At 53.6% G+C, this 26,141-nt stretch overlaps 2 protein-coding genes across 8 annotated transcripts in view; both read right to left on the minus strand.

The window, feature by feature from the left end:
- Positions 1–723: 723 nt before the first annotated feature.
- APRT (adenine phosphoribosyltransferase) lies at positions 724–13,232 on the minus strand. 2 transcript variants are annotated; one of them, XM_071440883.1, is made up of 5 exons: positions 13,096–13,232; positions 4,111–4,214; positions 3,000–3,133; positions 2,126–2,204; positions 724–1,788 (listed from the first exon to the last, which is right to left on the minus strand). In XM_071440883.1, exons 1-5 carry the CDS (start codon positions 13,221–13,223, stop codon positions 1,646–1,648), a joined length of 588 nt encoding a protein of 195 aa, XP_071296984.1. In that variant the 5' UTR covers positions 13,224–13,232; the 3' UTR covers positions 724–1,645. The 2 variants fall into 2 exon arrangements, with proteins under 2 accessions (XP_071296984.1, XP_071296983.1); XM_071440882.1 differs by lacking the exon at positions 13,096–13,232 and adding an exon at positions 4,677–4,799.
- GALNS (galactosamine (N-acetyl)-6-sulfatase) overlaps positions 10,155–26,141 on the minus strand; it is a 43,801-nt gene continuing 27,814 nt past the window's right edge. For 4 of the 6 annotated variants that reach the window (XM_071440863.1, XM_071440862.1, XM_071440866.1 and 1 more), the window contains 3 exons: positions 25,512–25,633; positions 16,746–16,863; positions 10,155–13,511 (listed from right to left, as the gene is read on the minus strand). In XM_071440863.1, coding sequence (XP_071296964.1) covers positions 13,425–13,511; positions 16,746–16,863; positions 25,512–25,633 — 327 coding nt within the window. In that variant the 3' untranslated portion in view covers positions 10,155–13,424. Of the gene's footprint in view, positions 13,512–16,745; positions 16,864–20,537; positions 21,337–25,511; positions 25,634–26,141 lie in introns of those variants that run through there. The other 2 variants (XR_011681335.1, XM_071440864.1) reach the window with 2 other exon arrangements.

Below are 26,141 nucleotides of genomic sequence, written 5' to 3' on the forward strand. Positions count from 1 at the left end.
CAGCAGCCTGGCAGCCACACTCACATCCCAGGAGAGCTCCCAGCCAGCTCCTGTTCTGCTCCTTGGGATGAAACCCTTCTGCTCCTCGGGACAAAACCCTTCTCCCACCTGGAAGCCACCCCTGCCCAGCCTGGTCTCCCCAAGCAGATGACATCAGGGGCTGCTGGCAGCCCAGCCAGGGCCAAGGCACCGTCCCCACGTTCCCTGATGTCACCTGCTGGCACTGGCGGGGCTGACGCCGCTTCCCCAGCACGCAGCTGCTTTCCATGGCTCTCTGGGGTGGAATTGATTTTCCCTCCTCCCCCGCAGCAGGGACCCTGTCCTGGTGCCAAGGCTGTGAGGTGCTGCCTGCCCTGGCTCCCCTGGGGCAGCCTGGTGCCCAGGGAATTCCTCAGTGCAAACTGAGCAGTGCTGAAGGGGCTTTTCGGTAGATGGGGATGGAAATAGCTGGAATGGTCCTTCCAAGTGGATGGGGCTGGCTGGGAGGTGGTCCCAGGTGCTGGATGGGGAAGGGGAGCTGAGCTGACCAAGCCTCTGCAGCCAGAGGTGGGTGCAAAGTAAAGAAAAGGTACCTGAATGCTCCCTGGGAAACAATTCCAAGCATTTGGGGGATTAGGGAGAGTCACAGCACAGCCTTGCCCCACTGACCAGCTGGGGCTGCAGGGAGACACTGCCAAGGGTCATTCACGGCTTCAGCCACTGCAAGAACAGCTCTGAGACAGCTTAGGAAATATAAAAATACATCAATATTTATTTTACCCATGAGTCCAGTCCCTGCTGGGCCAGGGACACAGTCCCTGATGGTTTCAGGCTTGTGGAAGTTTTGGCACACAGGGATTTAGCTGTGAGCAAACTGAACCGTGCTGGAGGAAGCATCTCAAACCCCCCTCACACACCTGAGACCACTGCAACACCTCTCCTGGGGCCTCACCTGGCACCAAACTCCCACCAGGGCGGGCTCTGATGGCCCAGCACAGCCCAGCAGGGGGGAAGCAGCAGCACAGGAGTGGGATGTGGTGCAGGAGATGGGGAATTGTGCTGAACAAAAGGTGCCTGTGGTGTCCAGGGAAGGAAAACACTGACTGGGCTCATCCCACAGCAGCACCACCCTGATTTAAGGACACAGCAGGCACCTCAGTCTCCTGAACAAGCACAGCCCTGGTGTAAGAGCAGCTTATTCTGGTGTGAGTGACAGCACAGAGCACCAGCCCATCCCGAGGTCAAATACAGCAGGATTTGTCCTTTACAGAAATAATTGCTTTTTGCCCATCTCCTGTGTTTCTTTGGGAATTTTTCAGCAGGTTCCTTGGAGGCTGACAGCCCAGCCCAGGGGATGCTGGTGCCCTGGCAGAGCTCTCCTGCCTCAGCAGCAATATTGTCACTTTGGTCTCCTAAAAACCACAGATTCACAGAAGCTGCATCTGGGTCTCCATCCCCCCCAGTCAATCTGCCTGTTCTTCTTTCTGAAAGGATGAACTCCAAAAGGGATCATTACACTCAACACAGTGCTTGGGAAATTTAGGATTGGGGAGCATCTGGCCATGCTCAAAACCTGTGTTTAACCCCCTCCCCACCCCCCTGTGACAGCCAGTCACTACACACAGCCCCAGACTTGTTCCCAGTGCTCCCTCCTCCCTGCTGCTGCTCAGTCATACTGCAGCAGGGAGTAGAAAGGGATGGAGTTGAGCTTTTCTGACCCTTTCAGGGCTTTCAGCTCTATGATCACCAGGCACTCCAGGATTTCAGCCTTCAGCCTCTTCAGCAGCTCGCAGGCAGCACGCATGGTACCTGTGGAGGGGAGCAGAAACATCCTCACTCCAGGGGCACCCCCAGCCCACAGCCACCCCTGCTGCTGCCAGGCTGAGGGTACAGAGAGGTGTGGATACCCCTGGCAGTGCCCAAGGCCAGGCTGGATGGGGCTTGGAGCAGCCTGGGATAGACACAAAGTGTCCCTGCCATGGCAGGGGTGGGGCTGGATGGGATTTATCCCCCCCCAGCCATTCCATGATTGCATGCACACAGGTGTACAGGATCACTCCTGCTTCCCTCACCTCCAGATTTATCCCCCCAGCCATTCCATGATTGCATGCACACAGGTGTACAGGATCACTCCTGCTTCCCTCACCTCCAGTTGCCAGCAGGTCATCCACAATCACCACTTTCTGTCCTGGCTCCACAGCATCGCTCTGGACTTCCAGCTCAGCCTGCAGGGAGCAAAGAGCAGCTCTGGTTTAGTCTGGCCTTGGAGAGAAGCCCCTCACGAGCTGCTGGTTCATGCTGGAACACAGACAAGTCCTCAGAGACATCAGCATAAACACTCAGCACCTAAAATCCCAAAAACCCCACAAATTCCAGCTACAGGGGAGCGCCACAGAAACACAGAGCAGGGAGGGGATTGCTGGGCCAACCTGCTGGCACACCAAGATCCTGAACTTTCATTGTGTGAGTTATGGTGGAATCTTATCCCAGAGCAGCTCTCCAGAGAGGAAAATCTCCTGTCATGCACTGGGGAGCTCTGCCTAGAGCCAGATCCAAACTGGCACCTGTTTGGATGCGTCACATGAGCTCAGTTGGCCCAAACAATCCTCATGGCTTAGGCCTGGCTTTGGGGGTTCTGCTGCTGTTAGTTCCTAGTGGGAGTAGCACAGGCTGAGGCTCAGCCCCCGGAGCAGCCGCGGGTTACGGGGCGGGATGGGGGAAGCCATGCGGGACAGCTCTGACTTACAGCACTTACTGCCAGAGTGGGGGACACTCTCCGTGGTCATGCCCCTGGATTCAAGCCAAAGAAAGCCATTTAGCACCAGGTCTGAGCACCACCCCCCCGAGAAGAATCACAGCACAGCACCGAACATCACCCGTGGGCACAAACGGAGCGGCCGTGGCTCAGCGCCGCTCCCAGGGCTGGTGCCAGGTCATCAGAACCCGGCCTAGGACTCCCTCCCTGCGGGTTTAGCCCCCCTGCCCTCCCAGAGTGAGCCCCTGCTGCTCCCAGGCCTTGCCTTGCCGTATTCCAGGCTGTAGGAGATGGATTCAGTGGCACCAGGCAGTTTCCCCTTTTTCCGCACGGGCACGAAGCCGATGCCCAACCTCTGCGCCAGGGGGGTCCCGATGAGGAACCCCCGGGAGTCCAGGCCTGGGGGCACAGCAGGAACAGGGAACAGGCAATCAGGAATCATTCACCTTGGAAAACGCCTCCAACACCATCAAGTCCAACCATTTCCAACCAAGGCCACATCCACGTGTTTTTTGGAATGGTGACTCCACTGCTGCCCTGGGCAGCCGGTCCCAACACCTCACACCCTCTCAGGGAATTAATATTCCCTGATACCCAACCTAACCCCCCCCCAGGTACAACCTGAGGCCTTTTTCTCTTGTCCCATCACTCAGATTGGAGCCATTTCACTGGGGGAGGGTCTTGGCAAAACCCCCTTGTTTTATCCTCCCATTCTAAAAGCAATTTGCTCTTCAAGTCACTGCTGAGGGTTGAAAACACAGCCCACACTCCTGTTCTCACCCACATTTGCTGCTGCTGGCCCTAAGAGCCCATTTCCCTCTCCTCTGACCCTTTTCCTTAGAGATAAAGGCAGCAGGGCCCTGGTATCAGTCCAGCCACATGAGCAGGAACTCTGCACCTCTGGGCAGACTTCACTTATCTCACCTGGGCCAGGTCTGGTGTGTGCCCCTTTGGCTGTGGCCCAGCCCAAGCACTGCCTTCCTCTTCCTCAGCACCTGGCCAGGTGAGCTGAGGTGTTCTGGCCACCAAGGCCGTTTGTGCTGGCCTGGAAAGGCTCCCTGAGGGAAACCAGCTGGGACAGGGCCTGCCTGCCCTGGGGACAGCGTGGGGACACTGCAGGCTCTGTGTGCCCCCTCCTTTTTAACAATGAATTATGCAACTGGCACAGAAGTGTCAAAGGGCACCTGCCACATCCCACACCAGCATTTCAGAAAACCACAGCAGGAGGTGAAGGGTAGAAACTGTCCTGGTGTTACCTTGTGACAAAGGCCAATGTTCAGGTGACTTCTGTGTCCAAGGGCTACAACATTCCCCAAGGGCCACCCCACACTTCCCACCCGGGACACACTGCTCAGGGCTGTTCAACCAGCACTCACCCACAATGAAGTCGATTTTCGGGAAAGACGCCCTCACATGATCCTCCAGAAGATCAATCAGAGTCCTGAAGGCCACAGGATCCTTCAGCAAGGGGCTGATATCCCTGCAACGAGGGAGGGCAGGGGGTGAGGCACCCGGGGGGCTGCTCTGGAAATGCTCAGCTCCCGAGGCCTGGGGAGGCTCCTGGGCCTGGGGAAGGCTCCTGATCCCAGAGGAGGCTCCTGAGCCCAGGGGAAGGTTCCTGATCCCAGGGAAAGCTCCTGATCCCAGGGGAAGGTTCCTGATCCCAGGGGAAGGTTCCTGATCCCAGGGAAGGCTCCCAGGCCCAGGGAAGGCTCCCGAGCCGGGGAAAGGGCCCTGCCTGGTGCTGCCGGGGCCAGGGATGGGCAGCGCGGACAGGAGCTGGCAGCGAGTCCCCGGCCCGGCTCCAGCCCTGCTCCCATCCCCAGTTCCAGCCCTGGTCCTGCCTCCATCCCCGGCCCCATGCCCTGTCCTGGTTCCAACGCCAGTTTCCTCCCCGATCCCATCCCGTTCCCGTCCCATCCCGTTCCCGTCCCGGTCTCACCGGAACAGCACGCCGGGCTCCGGGAAGTCCGGGAAGGGCCGGACGCGGTCGCGCACCCGGCGCAGCCGCTCGTCGCTCATGGCGGCCCCGCCGTGCGCAGCCGCTCCCCGCAGGCCGGAACGGGACGGGCCGGGCGGGGCGGGACGGGCCGGGCGGGGCGGGACGGGGGCGGCACCGGAGCGGGCGGGCACCGGGGCAGGGAGCGGCTGTGGCCTGGGGACCTGCGGGTGTGGGACCGCGGGGCATGGAGCATCCGTGCCCCCGGTGCTCGGAGCTCCGGTATCCCGCAGCATTGAGCATCAGTCCCCCCGCTGTTTGGAGCTCCGGTACCCCGGGGCATTGAGCCCTGGTCCCCCCGGTATTTGGGGCTCCGGTACCCCGCGGGGAGTGCGGAGCATCCATGCCCCCAGTATCGGGAGCTCCGGTACCCCGGGGTACCGGCGCCCCAGCCCCTCGGTATTTGGGGCTCCAGTACCCTGGGGCATTGAGCATCCATACCCCCGGTATTTGGGGCTCTGGCACCCCGGGGCATTGGAGCCCCAGTCCCCCCGGTATTTGGAGCTCTGGTATCCCAGAGCAGTGAGCCCCAGTCCACCCCGTATTTGGGCTTCTGGTACCCCGCGGCATTGAGCCCCAGTCCCCCCGGTATCCCGGTATTCGGAGCTCTGGTATGCTGGATCATAGAGCATCACCCCCCCGGCACACGGAACTCTGGTATCCCCATGCACAGAGCCCCAAATTCCTGGTGCAAGGAGGTCTGATACTCCAGACATGGAGCTATCCCAGAGCCCCCAGCCCCCCAGTGAAGGTCTGGTACCCCAGGACACGAGGCACTGATACCCCCAGTGTGTGGAGCTCTGACATTTCATGCACAGAGCCCAAATCTCCCCGTGCATGGAGCTCTGATAACCCTGGTGCATGGAGCTGCAGTTCCCAGGGCCATGGAGCTCTGATAACCCTGGTGCATGGAGCTGCAATTCCCAGGGCCATGGAGCCCTGGCACAGCAGTGGATGGAGCCCCAGGCTCCCCTCTGAAGAGCTCCCAGGGACCTGCTCCGTGTGGAGCTGGATTTCCCTGCCTGACCCCAGCCTCAGAAAGGTGCTCCCTGCCTGGGGGTTCCATTTGCACGCCCTCACCCTGCTCAGCACAACACAGACAGCAAACTCCTCAGGACTTCACTGTTTCCTGCTTTCCCATCCCTCATCACCTCGTGTGAACTCCTGGAGTCGTTCAGTGTTTGTTAAACTCGTTGGTTGGGATGAGGGACAATAACACAGCCCCAGGTCCTCCAACAGCTCCTGGTGTCACCGAGCCCTGGGCAGGGCAGGGAGCTCCCACAGCTCCCATCTCCCATCTCCTGGTGCTGAATGCTGTTTGGCCATGCAAAATCCACCAAATGAGTTCAGATCTCCTCTTCCATTAGCAAATACACCTTGGATCTGCTCCAAACCTGTCCAGGCACGGCTTGCTGTGGAAAGCAGAAGCAGTTGGAGCCTGTGACACCCCTGGCTGAACTCAGTGTTTGCTGCCGAGAGCTGTGACTGGGAAAAACTTCACCCACACCCTCTGGAGAGCCCCTGCCATGGCAGGGACACCTTCCACTGTCCCAGGGTACTCCAAGCCCTGTCCAGGCTGGCCTTGGACCCTTCTCTGGGCACCCTGTGCCAGGTCCTGCCCACCCTCCCAGGGAGGAATTTCTCCCTTATATCCCATCTAACCCTGCCCTCTGGGGCAGCCATTCCCCCTTACCCTGGCCCTTGTCCCCAGTCCCTGTCCAGCTCTCTCAGAGCCTCTCCAGGCACTGGACAGAGCCCTCAGGTCCCCCTGGAGCTGCTGAGGCTGCACAACCCCAACTCCTGTTAAGGTGAACTCCCTCTGCTGCCAGGGCCAGCGCCTGCTCCCTCCACAACCATTCCCCCACAAACTGAGACTTCCCCTGAACTCAGATTATCTCTTTGGCACCAGAAGGATCCTCTTGGGCAGCTGCTGCAGGGCAGCAAAGGGGGAGGAAGGAAGGACAGGGCCTTGCAGGGGAGCCGGGGCTCGCAGCGCTCGCGCTCCCTGCCACGAGCTGGACGGGTTCCTCTGCTGACCTTACAGCACAGCACTGGACAAGGAGCTCTTCCAGCAACTCCTCTTCTTCCTGGCAGATGGAATTGCTGATGGAATTTATCTGCCTACTCGTGGAAATAAATAAGCAGGAGTTTATTTCCTGGGAAAAAGTATCTTTACAGCCTGCCAGGCAGCTCTGCTTCTGCCTCTCACTAACGGAGGGGCTGGAACGGGGGGGTCCGTGTCACCCCTGTCCTGTTTGTGTCCCCCCACGATCCCACCCTCACTGCAGGAGACTCCACCACATTGCCCTGGAGGCTGAGTGAGGTTCCCAGGCCCCTCATCCCAAGCAAGCCCTGGCAAACCTTCAGCAGCATGAGCTGCTGAGTGCCCCCTCTGAGTGCTCCCCTCCTGGATGTGGGATCAGTCTGTCCCCATCTGCTCTGCTGGGAAGGGCACAGAGGTTCCACCAAACTGGGCTTGCAGTGACCCAGCTGCCAGAAACCATGGTTAAAAGACAACATTCCTGAGATTCCTGTTGGACTCCTCATTTATCCCCCGTCTCCAAGGATTCCAACTGCACCCACCAGCACAGACTGGACTGGAACACCCCAAGGAAATCAGTTTTCCCTGTGATTGTTCCACCTTTCAAACAACACTGCTGACTCCTACTGCAATTTCCATCTGCAAAGAACTTTCCTAGGACCCCTTTCCAAATGTGATGTCAAAGGGCTCTGGAATATCACCCGGGAGGTGACTCCACATCCGCTCGTGGCTCTGAGTGCTCCGTGCCTGGCAGAGGAATCAGCACCTGGAATCTGCATCCCCCCAGGGAACTCTGGCTTTGCTCCCTTCTGGACACCATCAGTGATTTAGAAGTGCTTTGAGATCCTGATAGCAGAGGTGTTATTAGCCAGGGAGCACAGAAACTGGGAATGTAAAAGCCTGGGAACTGACTTTAATCAGCTTAACCAGGCAATTAAAGAGCTGTGCTGGGCCTGGAAGTTTCTGTTCCGTTCAGGATTTTAACACTTCAGTGTGAAGTGGAACAAAATGCCCCGAATTTCAACATCCCCCTTCCACGAGGGAAAACGAGCACAAAAAATTCCCTGCAAATCCACTGGAATGTTTCAATCTCAGCTGAGGAAACTCATGCACTTTAAACCTTTAAAAAAAAAAAAAAAAAACCCAAAAAAAACCAACCAAAAAAAACCAACAACAAATTTGAAGTCTCTTATTTCAACACCAGAAGAATGCAGCTCCCCAGCCAGATCCTGGGCTTGGGATGGAAGCCTCAGACCTGGTTTTGTCCCCCTAAAAGAGGGAAAAGCATAGGAAAAAAAAAAAAAAAAAAGTGATCCAGCTCTGCCTCCCTGGGAGCCCAAGGCAGCACCTCCTGCCTGCTGCAGCAGGTTGGATCAGGCCCTTGGAGAAGACACAAAACTCCTCTCTCTCCCCTGGCCAGCCTGGGTTTTGTGTCTGATCCAGAACTAATGGATTTGGCTGGAATTCCTCGCTGCTGGCTTTTATCTGCTCTCCCTTTCAGCTGGGAATTGTGCTACCAAGCTCCTGTCACCCAGAGGGTGTTAAGTGACTCCAAGAGGGACAAAGGCCCTCAGAGCTGCCAGATTTCCTCTCTGCAGAAGCTGGAAGGCAGAGGCTTTTTCTCCCTCCTAAAAGACCACAAGCTTCTGGCTACAGATCCACCTTTATTTAGGATTTATATAATCCCAACTAGGCTTCAAGCAACAAGAAAACTTTAAATGGTGGAAGGGAATATAAAGGAAACAGGCAAATGGAGCCTTGGTGTTTAAAATAGCCATTTTCCAAAGGAGAAAAGAACCCAAAATGGGATTGCAGTTCTTCCCTTAGAGCTGTTCTTAAAACCTGACAGTTTAATTCAAGGGGCACCACAGTGTCGCCTCCTGATAACATAGAAAAACATCCAGTGCTACCAGAAAACAAAAGGAAAAGTCAATTTCCAAGTATTCTAACTGCTAGGAGAGATGGAAACCAGGCCATTCTAACTGCAGAACAGTTATTTGGAAGCTGAACAAGCAAAGGAACTCTTAAGAGAATAAAAGCCTGTTTAGTTTGTAAAGTTTCCCAGTGCTGGGGACAAGGGCAGGGTCCCTGGGGAGGGATTTCTCTCTGTGCTCCAGAGGCTGCTGGGGATTCTGCAGCCAGAAATCACCTCCCAGCACCCCAAACCTTCCTCCCCCACAAACTCTGTTCAGTTCTCACCTTCCACAGGTCCTTCTTGAGCTGCTGGAATTCTTTCATGGGGTTATTTCAAAGCTGTTGTCACTGGGGAGAATAAGAGTGTCCAACCTTGAGGAGATCCTTGATGTGAAACAGGAATTTTGGGATGCTGTCCCTGGTGTCTGGGAAGGGCTGGAGGTGAAGGAATGGGAGCTGCCACTGTCCCAAGTCCCACAGCCTCCTTCCACTTCTTGTAGTCAAATCCTACTGTGACTGGCCCAGAACAGCCCCCAGGTTTTTCCAGCAAATCCATGGGACTCGCTCACTTCCCTGGTTCCAGAATTCCCCATTTTCCCTTGGAACATTCCTGAGGCCCCCTTGGCCAGGCAGGGCCGTGCTCTCCTCACTGCTGCACTCAGGGCAGTTTGCAGGGCATTAACCTTGGCTCCAAGTGTTGGGAATTGATCTGCAGCTTCCCAGTTCCAGCATTCAGCTCCCCAAATTGCTGCTCCCCAGGGAGCAATTTGCCACGGAAATAATCCATTTGTCGCTGCAGGATTTGAAATCAAGGCTCCAGAGCCTGAAGTGCAGCCCGAGCTCCTCCACCATTATTAGTTCCATCCATTTCAGAAGCTTCTCTGCACGGAGGGTGGGATGATAACAGAGCCTCAGGGGCAGAGCTGGGAGGCTTGAGAGGCTCAGCTAATTGGAAATTAAAGGCAAGAAAGAAATTCTTTGGACTCTTAGGCCAGGAAGCGATGGAGCTTTTAGTGCTCAGCATAATAAACATAAAGAAAGGAACATCACAGCCCCAAACTTCAGCATTCCTTTGGCATTTCTGTCTCTGCTGGAGAACAGAAGCCACCACCAGACCAGTTTGGCTGCTGCAGGTCCCTGAGTGGGCAGGAAATCCCTCCAGCCCCACTCCTGCCCCAGTTCCTGAGCTGGGAAGTTTCAGGGCTGCAGCTCAGGATGGTTTTTAAGGGCAGATGTGGCCACTTTGTGCCCCAAGTGGGCAGTGGGGGCTGCAGGCCCTGGGTCCCCCCAGCCTCTGAACTGCACCGTGTGGGCTGGGAGATTGATCCAGGTAAAAATAATTCCAGTAAAACAAACCAAGTTATTTTTAACCCCAGTCAGTGCCATGATCCAGGAGGTGAATCTGGGAGAGTGCCCCAAAGCAAGGTGCCACTCCCTTGGCTCACAGGTGAAATCACAGACTGCTCTGCTGATAAATTAGTTTATTTTTCCTCATGAGTTCTTCACCTCACTGCTTTTAAATCTCTACAATTTTAGGAAAGGCATTCATTTAAAATTCCTCCTATTATCCAGCTGTAAAACAACTATTCCTATTTAAATTTAAAGCAGAAGCTTTGTCACATTAAACCCTGATAATTTATGATCTGCTTCGTGTCCTTTTACTCTAAACAGACACGTCATGGCTTCACTTACTTGCTTTCAAGTGCAACGTTTCCTTCCAGGATCAGTGTCCTGAGATCACTCCAGGAATGAGGAATGAAGCTTTGCTGTGCTGGGAGGGGGACAAACCCCGTGGCTGCTCAGAGCAAGTTCAGGGGCAAAGCAGGATGTTCCAAAGGGCAGCTGAGACAGAGCAGAGGAGGGAGCAGCAGGCAGGGGACAGGGAGGAGGTGGCCAGAGCAAATTCTGGGGAGTGAGGAGTGTGGCCAGGCCAGGCCCAGCCCTGATCCTGGGGGAACTCTCCCTAAGCAGCACAGAACCCCACCAAGGGCTGCTCCTCGCAAGGATCTGAGGGCTGACAGGATTGCCAGGGAGCTGCAGCCATGCACTCCCTCCTCTGGTGGAGTTTTACACTGAATGCAGGGCTCTGACAGCCCCAGGGACAGAACGGTGCAATCAAAGCCACTGAGGCTGGAAAAGACCTCGGAGATCAAATCCAGCCCTCAGCACCACGGTGACCCCAATGCCACATCCCCGTGGGTTTCAACACTTCAGGGCTGGGGATATCACCACTGCCCTGTGCCAGTGCTTTTCATCCTTCCCATGAATAAAATTCCCTGATATTCAACCTCAATCTCCCCTGGCACAACTCTGCTCCTGTCCCTGTTCCCTGTCCCCTCCTGGCAGGAGCTGTGCAGAGCCAGGAGGGCCCCCTGAGCCTCCTTTGCTCCAGGCTGAGCCCCCTCAGCTCCCTTAGGATCCTCCATTCCCTTCCCAGCTCCCTCAGGATTCTCCAGCCCCTTCCCAGCTCCCTCAGGATTCTCCATTCCCTTCCCAGCTCCCTCAGGATTCTCCAGCTCCCTCAGGATTCTCCAGCCCCTTCCCAGCTCCATTCCCTTCTCTGGACATGGAGAAGCCCCAAAGCAGAGCTGGAGCAGCCCCAGCAAACGGGGAGCTCCTGGTTTTATCTGTGCTGACAGACCCACAACTGCTGGCAGCCCTGAGCTCCCCTCTGAGGGAGCTGCTGGCCACATCTCCCAAGCCTTGAGCTGTGTCTAAACAAGGAGGAATGTTATGGGTGAGCTGGAAATGCCGTGATACACTTGAAGGACAAGCAGGAAGATCCTGAGAAATGTGGGCTATAAACAAACGGCACCTGTGGACGTGCAGGGATCCCTGAAATGCTGGCTGGGATTTCTGAGAGGTGCAACAGCAAGAGCTGACCCAAGGGCTGTTCTCATTCCAGTTTAATGGGATTATCCAGCATGGGACACACAGCAGGAATTACCATGGAGGTACATAAAGCATGGGATGGGGGAATGGGAGGGTTTGGGATTACAGGAGGGTAGGAACCAGCAGCTGGAGCCTGGAGCTGGCACAAGGGCTGAGCTCTCCAGCAGCTCCAAGCTCAGCTGGGGAGGAGTTTGAGCTGTTTGCAGGTACAGAGCACCTGGATTTTCCTATCAGCACAACATCACACAGACAGGGCACCTGTGCTGTGGAAAACACTGCAGGGGTGGAAGTGGAGCTGTTGGAGGGACAAATGGAGAACCATGGAATGGTTTGGGTGGGAAGGGATCTAAAAGCTCACCCTGCTCCACCCCCTGCCATGGGCAGGGACACCTTCCACCAGCCCAGACTGCTCCAAGCTTCTCTGGGCACTCTGTGCCAGGGCCTGCCCACCCTCACAAGGAACAATTCCTTCCTTATACCCAGCCTGAACTTCCCCTCTCTCAGTCTGAACCCAAACATGCTCAGGCTCCCGCCAGCTGCTGCCCTGAAGGCCCAGAGGAGGCAGGTTTGGCTCCAGACAGGTTTATTGGAGACAGGGAAGGGTGTGGAACAGGCTCCAGGGCAGAGCAGGGATCTGCCCTGTGGGATTGAGCAAAGGCTCCTGTTCCCCAGGAGAGCTACAGCCAGGCTGGGGAAGGTTTGCACAAGGAGAACTCCTGGGAGAGCATGTGCTGGAAATGGGGTCAAGAGTGAAGGGCTGATGCCAAGGGGCATTGCTGAGCCCAGAGCACCAGATGGGAAGCGTGGCTTGGAGCAGCTTTAGAGCCAGATTTTCAGAAATGAAGGAAAGCCCTGAAATGAACACCTGACCCCCACAAATGTCCTGCAGCAACCATTGGCAACAGAATCCTGGAATGGTCTGGGCTGGAAAAGACCTGAAAGCTCATCCAGTGCAGCTCCACTTCCACTGTCCCAGGCTGCTGCAAGCCCTGCCCAGCCTGGCCTTGGACACTTCCAGGGATGCAGGGGCAGCCACAGCTGCTCTGGGCACCTGTGCCATGGCCTCAGCACTCCTACAAGGAGGAATTCCTTCCCAATATCGCATCCATCCCTGCCCTCTGGCAGTGGAAGCCATTCCCTGTGTCCTGTCCCTCCAGGCCCTTGCCCAAATTCCCTCTCCAGCTCTCCTGGGGCCCCTTCAGGCTGGCAGGGGCTGTAACCCCAATCCAACCCTCACCTGAACACAACCCCCACCTTTCCTGAAACCATGACCTGGGGAATGTTTGCAGCTACACATGGGAGGAACTCAGGACATTCTCCCTGGCTCCAAACCCCTCAGCTGTGAGCAGGAGGGATCCCTGGTTTGCACCCAGAGCTCACAGATTTGGGGAGAAAGGAAAAACAAGTTGATGTCCAGGGTTCACAATGGAAATGAAATGTTAAAACAACAAGCTACAGGCAAACAAAACATGGGCAGTATGGGCAGGGCTCTCTGGCAGCTCTGAGTTTCCTGACCTGTCCCGTGGCTCCTGTTGGGGCAGGAGGCTGGGTGGAAGGAGCAGGAGAGATCCAGGGCATTTTGGAGCTGATGGCAGAGTCCAGAGAGCTTTTCCAGCTGACCCAATCCTCACTGGAGTTACCATTTAGGGAAAGAGCCGGGGGAAGAGAGGAGTAGAGGCTAAACCCTGAGCATGAGGAATATAAACACTGGCCCTTTTGGAAGAGCAAGTGATGATATCATGCACACATCACACCCTTCCTGTGTAAACAGGAGTGCCAACAGGAGCAGGCATTGCACACTGCATGTCCAGCTGCCTCTGGGTAGCTCTGCAGGGCTGCAGCCATCAGTGAGGCCAAGAGCATTTCTTAGGATCAGACTCTGGTGCTTTCAGGCACTTCCCAAGCTTCTCGCAGCCTGGAGGGGCCCAATTCTGTTAAAAACAAACAGAAACAGACAGAAAGATGATTCACACCAAGTATCTGCTAAGCTCCCATCCCAAGCAGCTCTTTATGATCCTCACAAAGACACTTTTATGTGCTGCTTGAAAAATGAAACTCCTCTTGCAGCCCAAGCCTCTGGGCTCATAAACTTCCCCACTCCAAACAGTGCTCAAATAAAAGCTGGGAAAGGCTGCAAACGCTGGGCCGTGCAGGATTCCCTGTGCTGGGACACTCCAGCCCTTCCTGGCCTCTCCCAGCCCAGCTTGGGGCATGCTGGTGACCCTCCTGTCCCTCCTGTGGCAGCACAGAGGAACCAGAGCAGGAGGTTTTGCTGACCCCCCCAGTTCTCCTGGGAGCCCAGGGGAGTTCCCACTCTCAGCACTGCAATATCCAGGCACCGTCCTGAGGAGGCAAAAGGCAGCACAAGGCCAAGGGTGTGAGAGAGATAAGAATGCTGGTATTTTAATGAGTGTTTTGATGGGCAGAGGGAGCAGAAAGAATTCCTGAGACACCTCTTCCCGTGCCTGCACACCAAAACTATTTGTTTGCCTTGTTTCCACGTTTCTTGAGCTACCTGAATGTGTGGAACAGAAAAAGGAGATCCACTGCCAACCTCAGCCTCCAGAGGGATTAATGGAGGAAGGAATTTGGATAGATGAACATTTTTAATTTCATTAAGGTTTTGCCATTACAAATTTGGGATTGTGGTCATGGGAAGGGCAGATAACACTTCCCATTCTGCTTTCAGGAATCTTTTGTGCCTCCCTGTCTCAGGTCTGTCCATCCATGGACATTCCTGCTGTCCCCTATTAAAGGCCAGTTCAACACTGACCTCTTGCCTTTTATTTTGCTGATTTTCACCCTGCAAATATTTCTGTTTTCTTGGAACTAAATTCCTACAGAAAAGAAATGCTCAACCCCAGGAAAAAAACCACTGGAGCAGGTTTTTGTTCCATGGAGCTGACAACAGATGGCAGTGAGACACCAGCAATTCCTGCAGAGGAGCAGACCCAGAGGGAGCTGTGCTGGAGACACCTCTGCACCGAGGGCTCCACAGGCTTTCTGAACAATTAATGTCGTTTTCTAAATCGTTTGGAAAATCTCTGTTCCTCTGGTTTAAAATGTGCAGCCACGACTGGACAATTCAGAGCACTCTGCAGAAGGAACTGAGAGCCAAAGGAACACATGAACTGCAATGTTTGTTCTTTTGAAAAGGCAGAACAATAAAGGGTCTGTGCTGCCTCCTGCAGCCCTGGTCCCGCTGCTGGGCTGAGCTGGGAGCCCCGGGGACACCGCGAGTGCCAGAGCCAGCCCCGAGCTGCAGAACGGCTTCTCCCACACTTACACAGCAGGAAAAGCCAGCAGAGCTGCCCCTGGGGGAGCTCCCTGGACAATGGGATCCAGCACGGATGGGCTGCAAGCACCTCCCAGCTCCTGCCCCCATCGCTGCTCTGCAGGAGTGCACAATGATCCAGCTGCTGTCCTGGAATCCTGCAGTGCCTGGCTGGGAAGGGACCTCAGAGCCCACCCAGTGCCACCCTGCCATGGCAGGGACACCTCCCACTGTCCCAGGGGCTCCCAGCCCTGTCCAGCCTGGCCTTGGGCACTGCCAGGGATGCAGGGGCAGCCACAGCTGCTCTGGGCACCTGTGCCAGGGCCTGCCCACCCTGCCAGGGAACAATTCCTCATTGCCAAGATCCCACCCAGCCCTGCCCTCTGGCACTGGGAGCCATTCCCTGTCCTGTCTCTCCGTGGCTTGGACACTTCCTTGAACACTTCCACACACTTTGTGTGTAGGTAAAGACAATTCTCCTCCTCTCTCCCAAACACATCAAACAAACACCCTTATCAAATCATCAGCTGACAGGAGATAGTGGCAGTAAATGATCTCCCAGCATCCCCCAAAAGCAGATTCAGCCCCCAGTCCAGCCCAGCAATGTAATCACTCCCTGAAGCTTTGCTTGGCTTCATTCCTACTCTCAAAGGCAGCAATCTGCTGCCTGATATTTTGGGGTAGTGACCACGGAGTTATCCTGGAAAACTCACTGGGTTTCCTGCTGGGACTGAAACATTTCTGCTGGGCCTAGGATCCCCCCAGCCCTCCCTTCCATTTGGGAGGCAGTTTTGGAAGAAATGCCTTTGCAGTGCTGCCTCTGGCAGCAGCCAGGCCCTGGGGACAGTGCCTGAATCCAAAAGGTCCCAGAGGAGCAGAGAACAGTGTTTATTAAGGGAAAAGTTGAATAAGGAAAGAAAACAACACAGAAACAATGGGCCCTCAAATCTTTTTCCTATTTAACATCCAAAAATAAAGAGATTGGACAAAGCTAAGGGAGATCTTTGCCTTGTTACTGAGGGGACACAGCTCTTTGCTGGTGACAGACCAGAGGCAGCAGGTTCTGACTGATTCAGGAGATTATTTATTTATTTATTATCAGGAAGATTTTGCCTGTTGCTATTTTGTAACAGCCTGTTAAAAGGTTTTGTCTGTAAGAAGATTTTGCCTGTTACTATTTTGTCTGTCAGCCCACAGACACATTCCCTCGGATCCACAACCTCCTGTCAAGTGACAACCTCCCCCAGATTATCCAGTTCCTCTCCCAGGTTCTCAATAAACCAAGCAGTGCTTGACAGGGAAGCCAAACTGTAACTTTCCAACAGGAGACTTGAAAGAGAAAACAGAACTGAAAAAGTTCAATTCCAATAAAGACTTGGGAAAATTCAGGCATAGGGGGAATTGGAGGAGACAGAGCAAGACCAAAGATACATCACTGAAAATGAACAGTCCCTTAGAAGACTCAAAACAAAGAGGGCAGGGTTAGATGGGATATTGGGAATGAGGAATTGTTCTCTGGCAGGTAGGCCGGCCCTGGCACAGCTGTGGCTGCCCCTGCATCCCTGGCAGTGCCCAAGGCCAGGCTGGACAGGGCTTGGGGCACCCTGGGACAGTGGGAGGTGTCCCTGCCATGGCAGGGTGGGGCTGGATGGGCTCTAAGGTCCCTTCCCACCCAAACCACTGCAGGATTCCACAATTCCAGCGTTTTGAGAACTGCAGAAGGGGATTAGAAAGGAGAAGAAGGATCTGTCCTGTCTCTAAGCAAGGAAGGCACCTAGAGGTAATTGTGCATCTCTCCTCCATCCCTTCCCACCACTGACAGTTGGTGAAACCTTTACAAAATGCATTTCAATCTAAGGAGTCCCCATGCATTTGTGCTTCAGGCACTCACCATGACAGCCTGGTCACACACGTTCAGCTGGGGCTGGCCTGGCACCAGGGTGGCCTTGTGCTGCTGCACCAGCCCTGAGATGTGCTCCACAGCCTGCTGGTACTCCTCACTGGCAAAGCTGCAGGGGGAAAGCACAGGGGTTACTGCTGGGGCTTCCTCTGGCGTCCCCAGGGAGGAGGAGGAGATGTGCAAACACCCTGCCAGCTGCCCAGGGCTCTGCAGGGAATGGAATCCAGGCTGGCAGGTGCAGGTGCTCTGCTGAGGGCAATGAGCATGGCAGTGCCCTGTCCTCCCCAGAAATCACCTGGCTCCAGAGCAGCTCAGCCTCCCACACTGCTGCTCCAGGGACCCCAAATGTTTCCTCCTCGTGCAGATCTGCTAGCAGCTCATGTGGACTCCCAAGGGAATTGTCTTAGCAAATAAAAGAGCATTTCTTGGTTGTTCCTTCAATGATTATCTAGGGACACTTCCCAGACACAGGACAAACACCTTCCCAGACAGCTTAGGACAGGAATCTCCCAAGGCAGCCCTTCCAGCGTGTCCCACCTGAGGTCAGCAGCTCCCCACACTCTCCCCCCTTTCCCAAGAGCTCTCCTGAACACCTGCCCCGGCGGGGGCGTTTGTGCAGGGAAGAGAAGGGAATGTCAATATTTTATCTTACAAGAGTGCTCTCAGGAAGGGTTTCAAACACAACCCTGGGCCAGTTAAACTCCACAACCACCAAGGAAATGAACTACAATTATGCAAACAGAGAGAAGAATAGAAGGGCCTCGTCCAAGACGAGAATACCTCCCCCATTCCACAAAATGCTGAGGTTCTGCCCCGTCCACATTCCTCCACTACAGCTTGATTATTCCAAGCTGGGAGCCATCTGCCATGCCCCTAAACGTGGTTATAATGACCAGATCCTGACCCACCTGATTCCTCCAGCAGCTATTTGCTGGGGTGGCTCAGGGTGCACTTCACTAATACCTCAAGTATTTCTAAAAAGCAGGATTCCTAACAAAGATCTCTCTTTGTCCATCACGTTAAGAGTCGCTTAAAAACCACCAACTCCCCCAGAGAGCGGCAAATTCCTTGGAAGATAAAAGAAACAATGCAGTTGGGTCCTGACCTCGGGCTCCCCCTGCTCCCAGGCCAGGCTGGCCAGCAGCCCCGCACTCCAGCTAATTTCCTTCTTTGCAAAACAATCACATTTGGAAGGCCAGCGATGTGCCAAGCGTTTCCAGTAAACCCTATAAATATCCCAGCTGGGCAGGCAGCCAGGGAGAGGCTGATTGTGGGGCTGGGCTGAGCTGTGCTGATAGAGAGCAGCAAGGGAAGGTGGGATGAGGAGCTGGAGCTGCTGCTCTCACACCCAGCTGCCTGGACAGAGCTAAGGACCACCCTGAAATGCACAGGATCCTGAGAAGCTCCTGAATTTCATAGGATCTGACAATCTTTGGGTGGGAGGAGATTTAAAACCCATCTCATCCCACCCCCTGCCATGGCAGGGACACCTTGTGTCTATCCCAGGCTGCTCCCAGCCCTGTCCAGCCTGGCCTTGGGCACTGCCAGGGATGCAGGGGCAGCCCCAGCTACTCTGGGCACCTGTGCCAGGGCCTGCCCACCCTCCCAGCCAAGAATTCCTTCCCAATATCCATCCATCCCTGCTCCATGGAGGTTGGTTTTCATTTCTTGACCCCATTGATATTCCCATTCCATGGAGGTTGGTTTTGTTTTCTTGACCCCATGGAAATCCCCATTCCACGAGGTTGGTTTTCCTGCCTTGGCTCCATGGCTCAGTTTTATCTCAAGATATTCCTGTTTAGCTCCACAACATGCCCCAAAATCCCACATCCATGGATTTGTGAAGTATTTACTGACTGCACAGGAGTTAAAACTGCCTCCAGCCCTAAGCAAGTGCATTTTGAGACAAAATCTGCAAGAGTGCCTGGAATTTGCATGTAAAATGGGGATAATTACCTCATGGTAATCAGCCAGAGCTGTTGAGGGAGCTGGGAACCTCTCCTACCTGGAGTCCCATCCTTCCCTGGAGTGCACATGCAGGCCTGGGCTGCAGGGCCAGGTTTGCTGCATTCCCTGCTCCACAAAGAGGTGGAATTATCTGTCCAGGTACCATTGTCTGGGAGGAGCAGCCTCCGGGGCGAGCTGCATTTCCTATTCCAGCTCAGCAATCCGGGGAAGGAGAGCTGGGAATAGCACTGCAAGGAGGAGAGGGTGAGCAGGTGGTGTTGTGAGGAGCTTGCTAAAAGAGATCCCCCAGCGTCCATGAAATTATTCCAGGCTCAGAAGGAGGGAGCAGAGTGGACAAAGTCCAGGGTCATTACACTAATTGACACTTTACCTCCGGGAAGCCCCTGGAGATGCAATCAGGGCTGGATTGGAGAGCAGGGTCCCAGGCACAGGTGTGGGCTGTGCTTCCTTCATTTACTGTAATTGTGCCTTGGCAATCTGCTCCATCCTCCCCCCACAGCTCCTGGAACCTGCTCTGCTGCTTAACCCCAGCGTGGCCTCCCAGCACAGCCAGCCTGCAGGGAGGAGGGCTGGTCTCACCCAGAGCCAAACTCTGCTTTAATCCCCTGCTCCTGGGGCTTCCTCCTGCAGGGACGGCTCCCTGCCATCATCAAATACACCCTCAAACAGATCAGCACCCACATAAATGCAGGAGCATTTCCAGCAGGGTTTCAGGATGTTTGTTTTACACCTCATGATTCACACTGTCTGTCCTGGGAGTGATGGTGAAACTGAGAGGACTGGGACAAAGTGGGAATGATATTTTATAAAAACTCCCATAATGGGAGTCACAAAAACCTGACAAAGGGCTCTAGACCAGGCTGGACAGGGCTTGGAGCAGCCAAAGGTGATGAGCTTCACACAGCTTAAAAGGCCCCTTCCAATCCAAGCCATTCCATGGTTCTAGGAACAGCAGCTCTCACATTGATATGAAGTTATGGGAAGAGCATAAAACGTGGCTAATGATACTTTACTTCCTTCTCCCCTGGAATTATTTTAATTAAAACCATTATTTTTAATTCTGAAATACACCCAGATTCTGATAATTTGATTTTATCTGTTATCAGTGCTTTGAGGCTTCGCAGCACCGTGGTATCCAAGTCTTGATCTTGTCTGATTACTCAGTCTTCCTCAGTTCCTCTCTTCTATTATCAAGTTTATTTGCAATTTAAGGTCTGCACAATGCAGGAGGCAGAGACAGGTTTGGGGCTCTGCTGCTGGAATTACTGGAGAGACTCAGAGGAGCCAAAGGAAAACAAATGAGGCACCAAAGGCTGAAGGTGGCCCTTACCCTGAGTCACCTCTGGTCCAGCAGCATTTTGGGCCCAGTGGCCACAGGAAACCTTGGAATTCCAGAATCATCCAGGCTGGAAAGGCCTCCAGGGTGGGAGAGCCCAAGCTGGGATGATCAGCACACTCCTTGCATCAAGGAGATGTGGTGATGCTGATCCTCCACCTGCTCACCTCTTTTCATGGAAGTTTTCCCTCCCCAGCTCCCAGAATCCTGGATTTCAGTGCCAGGAACCCCCAGCACTGACATGGCAAAGGGGATAAAGGTGGAGTGAGGAGTGAAGCCTTCATCTGGGGGGAACAGGTGACAGGAAATAACAGCTATCCACTGATCCTGCTGCTGGCTGCTCCTGTGCTCTTCCTGAACTTGCATTTTCAGTGCTATTCCTGAATCACAATTTATGTTCTGTGTTCTTCAGGGCACTTTCTTGTGGCTGCAGCACTGCCTGGACCTGTCCGTGGAGATGATGATGATGAAGATGATGTTGTCCATGTCCAACTGCATTTTGCATTTTTCCCAGCTGTTCCATGCAGCTTTTTTCTCCCAATACTCCTTTTCATGCAGCATGACTCCACCCAGAGCTCCTGAGGGCCGTGGGCTGATGCAGCACGAGCTCCAGGCTGGTCCCAGCCCCTGGGAAAGGGCAGCCAGGGCCCCAGAGGTGTTTGTGCCCATTCCCAGTCTCCAGGCTGCTGATTCTCTTCCACAGGTGGGTTTTGTTTCCCCCTTCTCCCTCCAGCTGGCTCTGTACCAGTCCCACCTGGCTCCCCTGCTTCTCCCCACCTTGCTGCAGCCATTCCCAGCGTGGTTGCTGCTCCATGGTTGTTATTGCCACCTCTGAGGCTCCTCAGCCATAATTTCCACATTTCAGTGTCTAATTCACCCCTGCAATGCAGCTGGTGCCATCTCCCCCTTTTCCAGCATGAGGAGCCAGCATCTCCCCCAGGCACAACCCTTGCTCTTTGTTATTATTCACATTTCCCCCCCTGTTTTGCACCTTCTCTCTCTTCCCCACAGCCAGCTTTGTGCCCTGAGCACTAAGGTGAGACTGGCAACTTTTCTGTCAGATCCTTTCCCCTTTAGCTTCCCTTCAGGAGCTCCTTCCCTTTTTTTTCTGGCTCCATAACCACTGCAATTACCTCTCTGATGATTTCCTGAATTTTCCATCTGCTCGAAATAGGCACTTGTGAGCTCTCTTCTTAATTAATGTGTTCTAAAATCATTATGTTCATCAACCAAGCCTTATCACTTCCATTTTCTTCCATAATAGTAAAATCCATTGCCCTAAGTAAAACACAGGAATTTTGATGTTCATAATTCAATAAACTCATGGCTCAGAGCAGAAGCTGCTACAAACCTGCAGTAACAACAAGGTGTGAGCAGGCTGTACTTACCCTGTCCTCACTTGTTCCTAAGCTTTGCACCTCTGGCTCAAACTGGCAGCATTTCAGAGATTTCTGTTATAAATTCCTTGGCTTCAAAACACTTTCTGTACTTCAGGCTGCATTAGGTATTTTACTAACTGTATTTTCAGCTGTGCCAGCTTTGCTTTTTAGATATATATATATAAATACATATTTATATATGTCTAAATTTATAAATATAAATATAAAATATTTATATAGATAATCATTATGCAGTATTTCAGTAAATGTCTGTATAAACAATAATCTGACTCAGATAATAAAACTGACAACTGCTTGTGAAGATGGTACCAGCAGATAATTCTGCTGAATTTGTCACATTGCAGAAACAAGTTCCCTCTGTGGTACTTAGCACACACACCACAGCCCAAAGATAACAGAATCTGGCCAAGGGAAAAAACCTATCAGATCTTTTAGTTCTGCATTTGGATAAATTTGGTAACAAGGGCAGTTATTGCATGCAGGGAGGAAACAAAGCCCTGCTCAGAGTCAGGGAAATGCTTCTGCTTTCTGTGCTGCCCCCCACACATTCTTGGTTACAGTTTAAAGTTGAGAGCTATAAACAAAGAGAGATTTTCTGTCCCCAGCCTGCACTGACCTAGGTGACAAAAAGGCACAAAGGGCTCACCTCTCACCACAGAGATGAGGTGACACAAGGGTCCAAAGGGGCTCCAGGAGAGCTGGAGAGAGGCTTTGGACAAGGGATGGAGGGACAGGACACAGGGCAGGGCTGGATGGGAGATTGAGCATGAATTGCTCCCTGTGAGGTGGGCAGGCCCTGGCACAGGTGCCCAGAGCAGCTGGGGCTGCCCCTGGATCCCTGGCAGTGCCCAAGGCCAGGCTGGACAGGGCTGGGAGCACCTGGGACAGTGGGAGGTGTCCCTGCCATGGCAGGGGTGGCACTGGATGGGCTTTGAGGTTCTTCCAAGCCAACCCACTGCAGGATTCCAGGATATTTCAAGGCAAAGGAGCAAACACAACTGTGTCCCTTGGCAGAGGATCAGCAGCAGCAGCAGCAGCAAGAGAAGCCCCAGCCATGCTGGGGGGGCTGTTCCCAGAGCAGCTGAGGGCAGGGGGGCAGCACCACAAGGGAACAATGGGCAGGGAGCTCAGCAGTGCCAGACCTGTCCCCACACCTGGCATTTCCTGAGCCATCCTTCAGTGCTTGAGGAGCTCCTTTTGCTGGCACTGTTTGCAGACAGGCTCCAGGAAATGCAGGGAGCAGCGTGAGGAAGAGGAAGGACTTGTCCTGCCTCACCAAGAACCCCAGGGAGCTGCACTTGTCACTGCTGCCTCTGGCTCTTGCAGCACTTGCATCTTCAGGGATCCCTTTAGCAGCCTCTTCAGCAAAGACTGAAAAGCTTTGTTTGATTTTTGGAAAAACAGGTTATTTCTATCCACTCATCTTCCTAATACAGAGTAACAATCATGGAATGGTTTGGGTGGGAAGAGACCTCAAAACTCATCTAGTTCCACCCCCACCATGAGATAACTCAAATTGTGGTGGGCTTGGCAGGGCCAGGCTGATGGTCCTAAGGGTCCAATCTTAAATATTCTCTGAATCTCTAAAGCTGCAGCCTTGAAGAACTGTCCCTGTGTGTCCTGGCCCTGCAGGTCAGGGTGCTGCTGCAGGTAACTGAGCTGCTGGTTCCTGGGATTCCCTGGCTCTGAGATCCCAAAGACAGAAGCAGTGGATCCCTCTGGAGGTGCATGTGATGCCAGCCCCTCCTGAGCAGCAGGGACACCCACTGCTGGTGGCTTTGCATGTGACCCCACTCCAAACTCATGTAAATCAAGAGAGATGACAGATTATTAAAACCAATTCAAGGGAGAAGAAAAGGCTGCACTAAATAAGGAATAAATGTAATAAAAAGTGAGCAAAAGCAGGCAGGGAGAACAGAGGCAGCACGTAGGGACAGACAGATGCAGGCTGGGAGCAGGATGCTGGATTCCCTTTGGAGAAACATTAGTGTGGGGACTCCCAGCAGGCTCCCTGCCAAGGGGGATAATTAAGCTAAATAAAAATACACACCAGGAACAGCTCCACAAATGAGGATAATTTAATTACCACATTCGATAGAGCAGACCCACTTCCCATGAGTTTTCCATTGTGACCAGGGAGGAGACAATAGCAGCAGAATGTGCTGGAGAAAGGAGGAGTGGTGTGCTGAAATCAGGGTTTCTATTAGGGGCTGCATAATAAACACCAGCCCGGCTCTCCATAATCGGGTCATAATCTTGCCATAAAATTCAATCAGAGCAACAGCTTGTGAATATCCAAAAAATCAATGCAGCCATATGAGCAATGATTGCAGTTGGAACCCTGGAATTTATTTCAATGCTCACTCTGGGGTGGTGGGAAGGGGCAGTGGAATCACAGGGAAGCAGGTGCTGCAAACACCTCTGGGAAGAGCTCCTCTGCCTCAAATCCAGAGGAAACACAAAAAGAAGGCCAAAATCACAGAGTGTTTAGGGCTGAGAGCTCTAGAGCTCATCCAGTGCAATCCCCTGGCAGGGCAGGATCACCTGGAGCAGGTGACAAAGGTGACAGACACAGCAGGCAAGCTACAGTTCTGTTACTGCTACCCATTCTTTTCATTTTTGGAAAAAGAGATTCTTTCTGTACACTCATTTCCTAAAACAGAATCACAGAATCCTGGAATGGTTTGGGTTGGAAGAGACCTTAAAGCCCATCCAGTGCCACCCCTGCCATGGCAGGGACACCTCCCAGTGTCCCAGGGTGCCCCAAACCCTGCCCAGCCTGGCCTTGGGCACTGCCAGGGATGCAGGGGCAGCCCCAGCTGCTCTGGGCACCAGGAGCTCAGCACCTCCCAGCCAGGAATTTCTCCCCAGTATCCCATCCATCCCTGCCCTCTGGGGAAGCCATTCCCCGTGTCCTGTCCCTCCATCCCTTGGGAATGACCCAGTTGCTACATTTCCCTGGAATCCCAGCCTGGTTTGGTTTCACTGAGCTGTATTTCCAGCCTTGGGGCTGCAGCTGTGCTCTGTTCATTAGTGCTGGAATGCAGTGGGAGCAGAGCCCCCAAAGAGCTTTGCCCAGTGCTGATGCCCCTCTAAAGTGCTCTGTTAAGTGAGAGAGAATGGAAATATTTTCCCTCCCTCCTCTCTCCAGTGAAAACACTCCGTGGGCAGCACAGGCTCAGCTCCTCTGGAAGGAATGGGGTGAGGGTGTCCACTCAATTATTCAAACCAGCTGAGTAATGGCAGCCCTGTCAGCTCAGGAAACATCTCTGCCTCTCCAGGCTGCTGCACAAACCCAGCTCTGGGCAGGCAGTCCCAGCAGCTCCTGTTCCTTCTTGATTTATTTCCACACTGTCCCTGTCAGAGCCCCTGGCAGGGATGAGGCTGAGTGTCCCTGGATTTGCTGCAGGGAGGGAGGCAAGAAGGGAAGTGGGGACACCTTGGGAGCATTTTTGGAGGTGGCAGGGCTCTTTGTGGGCTCTGCTGACTGCATAAATCCTTGTGGGAATCTCCCAGGGCATGGTGTGTGCCAAAGATAAATATTACAATAGCAGGCTTAGACGAGAATGGATTCAGACAGCCAGGAGAGCCCGAGGAAGGAGCAGGATTGGCACAGAGTCCTCCTGCTCAACACCCTCTGGAGAAGCTCCCTTAGCTGGGGTAGGACACTGGAAGGTGACCAGTGTGCCCTCCAGAGGTTCCAGCACCACTCAGGTTATTTATTTATTTATTATTTATTTATGTCTCCCCTGGCCCCAAAGCTCCCAGCAGCTCTGTCTGAATGTGCTGCACCCAGCCCTGGCCTGGCCAAAAATTGGTGTTTTCCTCCTCCCCACACAACAGGCTGACAGGTCCATGTGCACACCCATCTCACCTGACCACCCAAAACCAAGGGTTCTGTTCCTTCTCCTGAGAAAAAGCCAGCAGGAAAGCCTGGATTATTTCCCAGCAGGGCTTTCTGGGACAGCTTTTCAAGCAGATTTCAAGAACCAGCAGATAAATGTTGAACAGTGACACTGCTGAGTTTTCAGCACAGCCCATGAAGTGGCTCACCTCAAGGGGTACTTCTCCCCAGGGTCCCTGCCCAGGTGGAAGAGCAGGGGCAGGTAGGTGTGCTCCTCCTGGGTGTGTGTGGTCACTCCAGCCACGCTCTGGCCAGGACAGAAATCGATGCCCTGCAGGGAAAAGGAGAGAGGTCATCAAAGGTGATGCAGGGCAGGCAGCAGAACTTGAGCTGATGCCACTTTCTCCAGCAACAAACCTCAGGATTATTTTAAACCAAGAGTCCACTTGAATCTCCAAAACACATTCTGAGCTGGTGGGGTAAAATGAGGTGAGCAAGTGGTGTTGCACTAAGAGCTGAAGCAAGGCTGTGCATGCTTGTCTTATAAAAATATAATCCCAATAAAATATTCATTAAAATGAAATGGCAGAACAAAAGACAAAGAGGTGGAAGCATTTAATCATAAAAATTCTGCACGTGGAAAGGATTTTCTGGCTGGTTTTTCTGGCTTTGGAAAGCCCCAGGAAGATGGGATTGCTTGACACTTCTGATCAAAACCAAAACCAAAACCCCAGAGAGACATCCAGACACCCTGAGAGGCAGCAGGCACCTGAAAACTCCCCTGAGGGATCAGTTTCTCTGAGAAATGAAGCAAATCTGGTTAATTTTCTAAAAACTGG

This window comes from Agelaius tricolor, unplaced genomic scaffold, assembly GCF_023055355.1.
Source record: "Agelaius tricolor isolate 1412-34295 unplaced genomic scaffold, bAgeTri1.0.p SCAF_15, whole genome shotgun sequence".
Taxonomy (NCBI): Eukaryota; Metazoa; Chordata; class Aves; order Passeriformes; family Icteridae; genus Agelaius; species Agelaius tricolor.

Bases quoted from the DNA above. Each gene is read 5' to 3' on its own strand.
- APRT (XM_071440883.1), bottom strand. From the start codon at position 13,223: ATGGTAACTCCAGTGAGGATTGGGTCAGCTGGAAAAGCTCTCTGGACT. The intron at 4,215-13,095 runs GTCAGGAAACTC...CCCTCGTTGCAG, and splicing joins CAACAGGAGCCACGGGACAG to GGATATCAGCCCCTTGCTGA. The intron at 1,789-2,125 runs GTGAGGGAAGCA...TCCCCTCCACAG, and splicing joins TGACCTGCTGGCAACTGGAG to GTACCATGCGTGCTGCCTGC.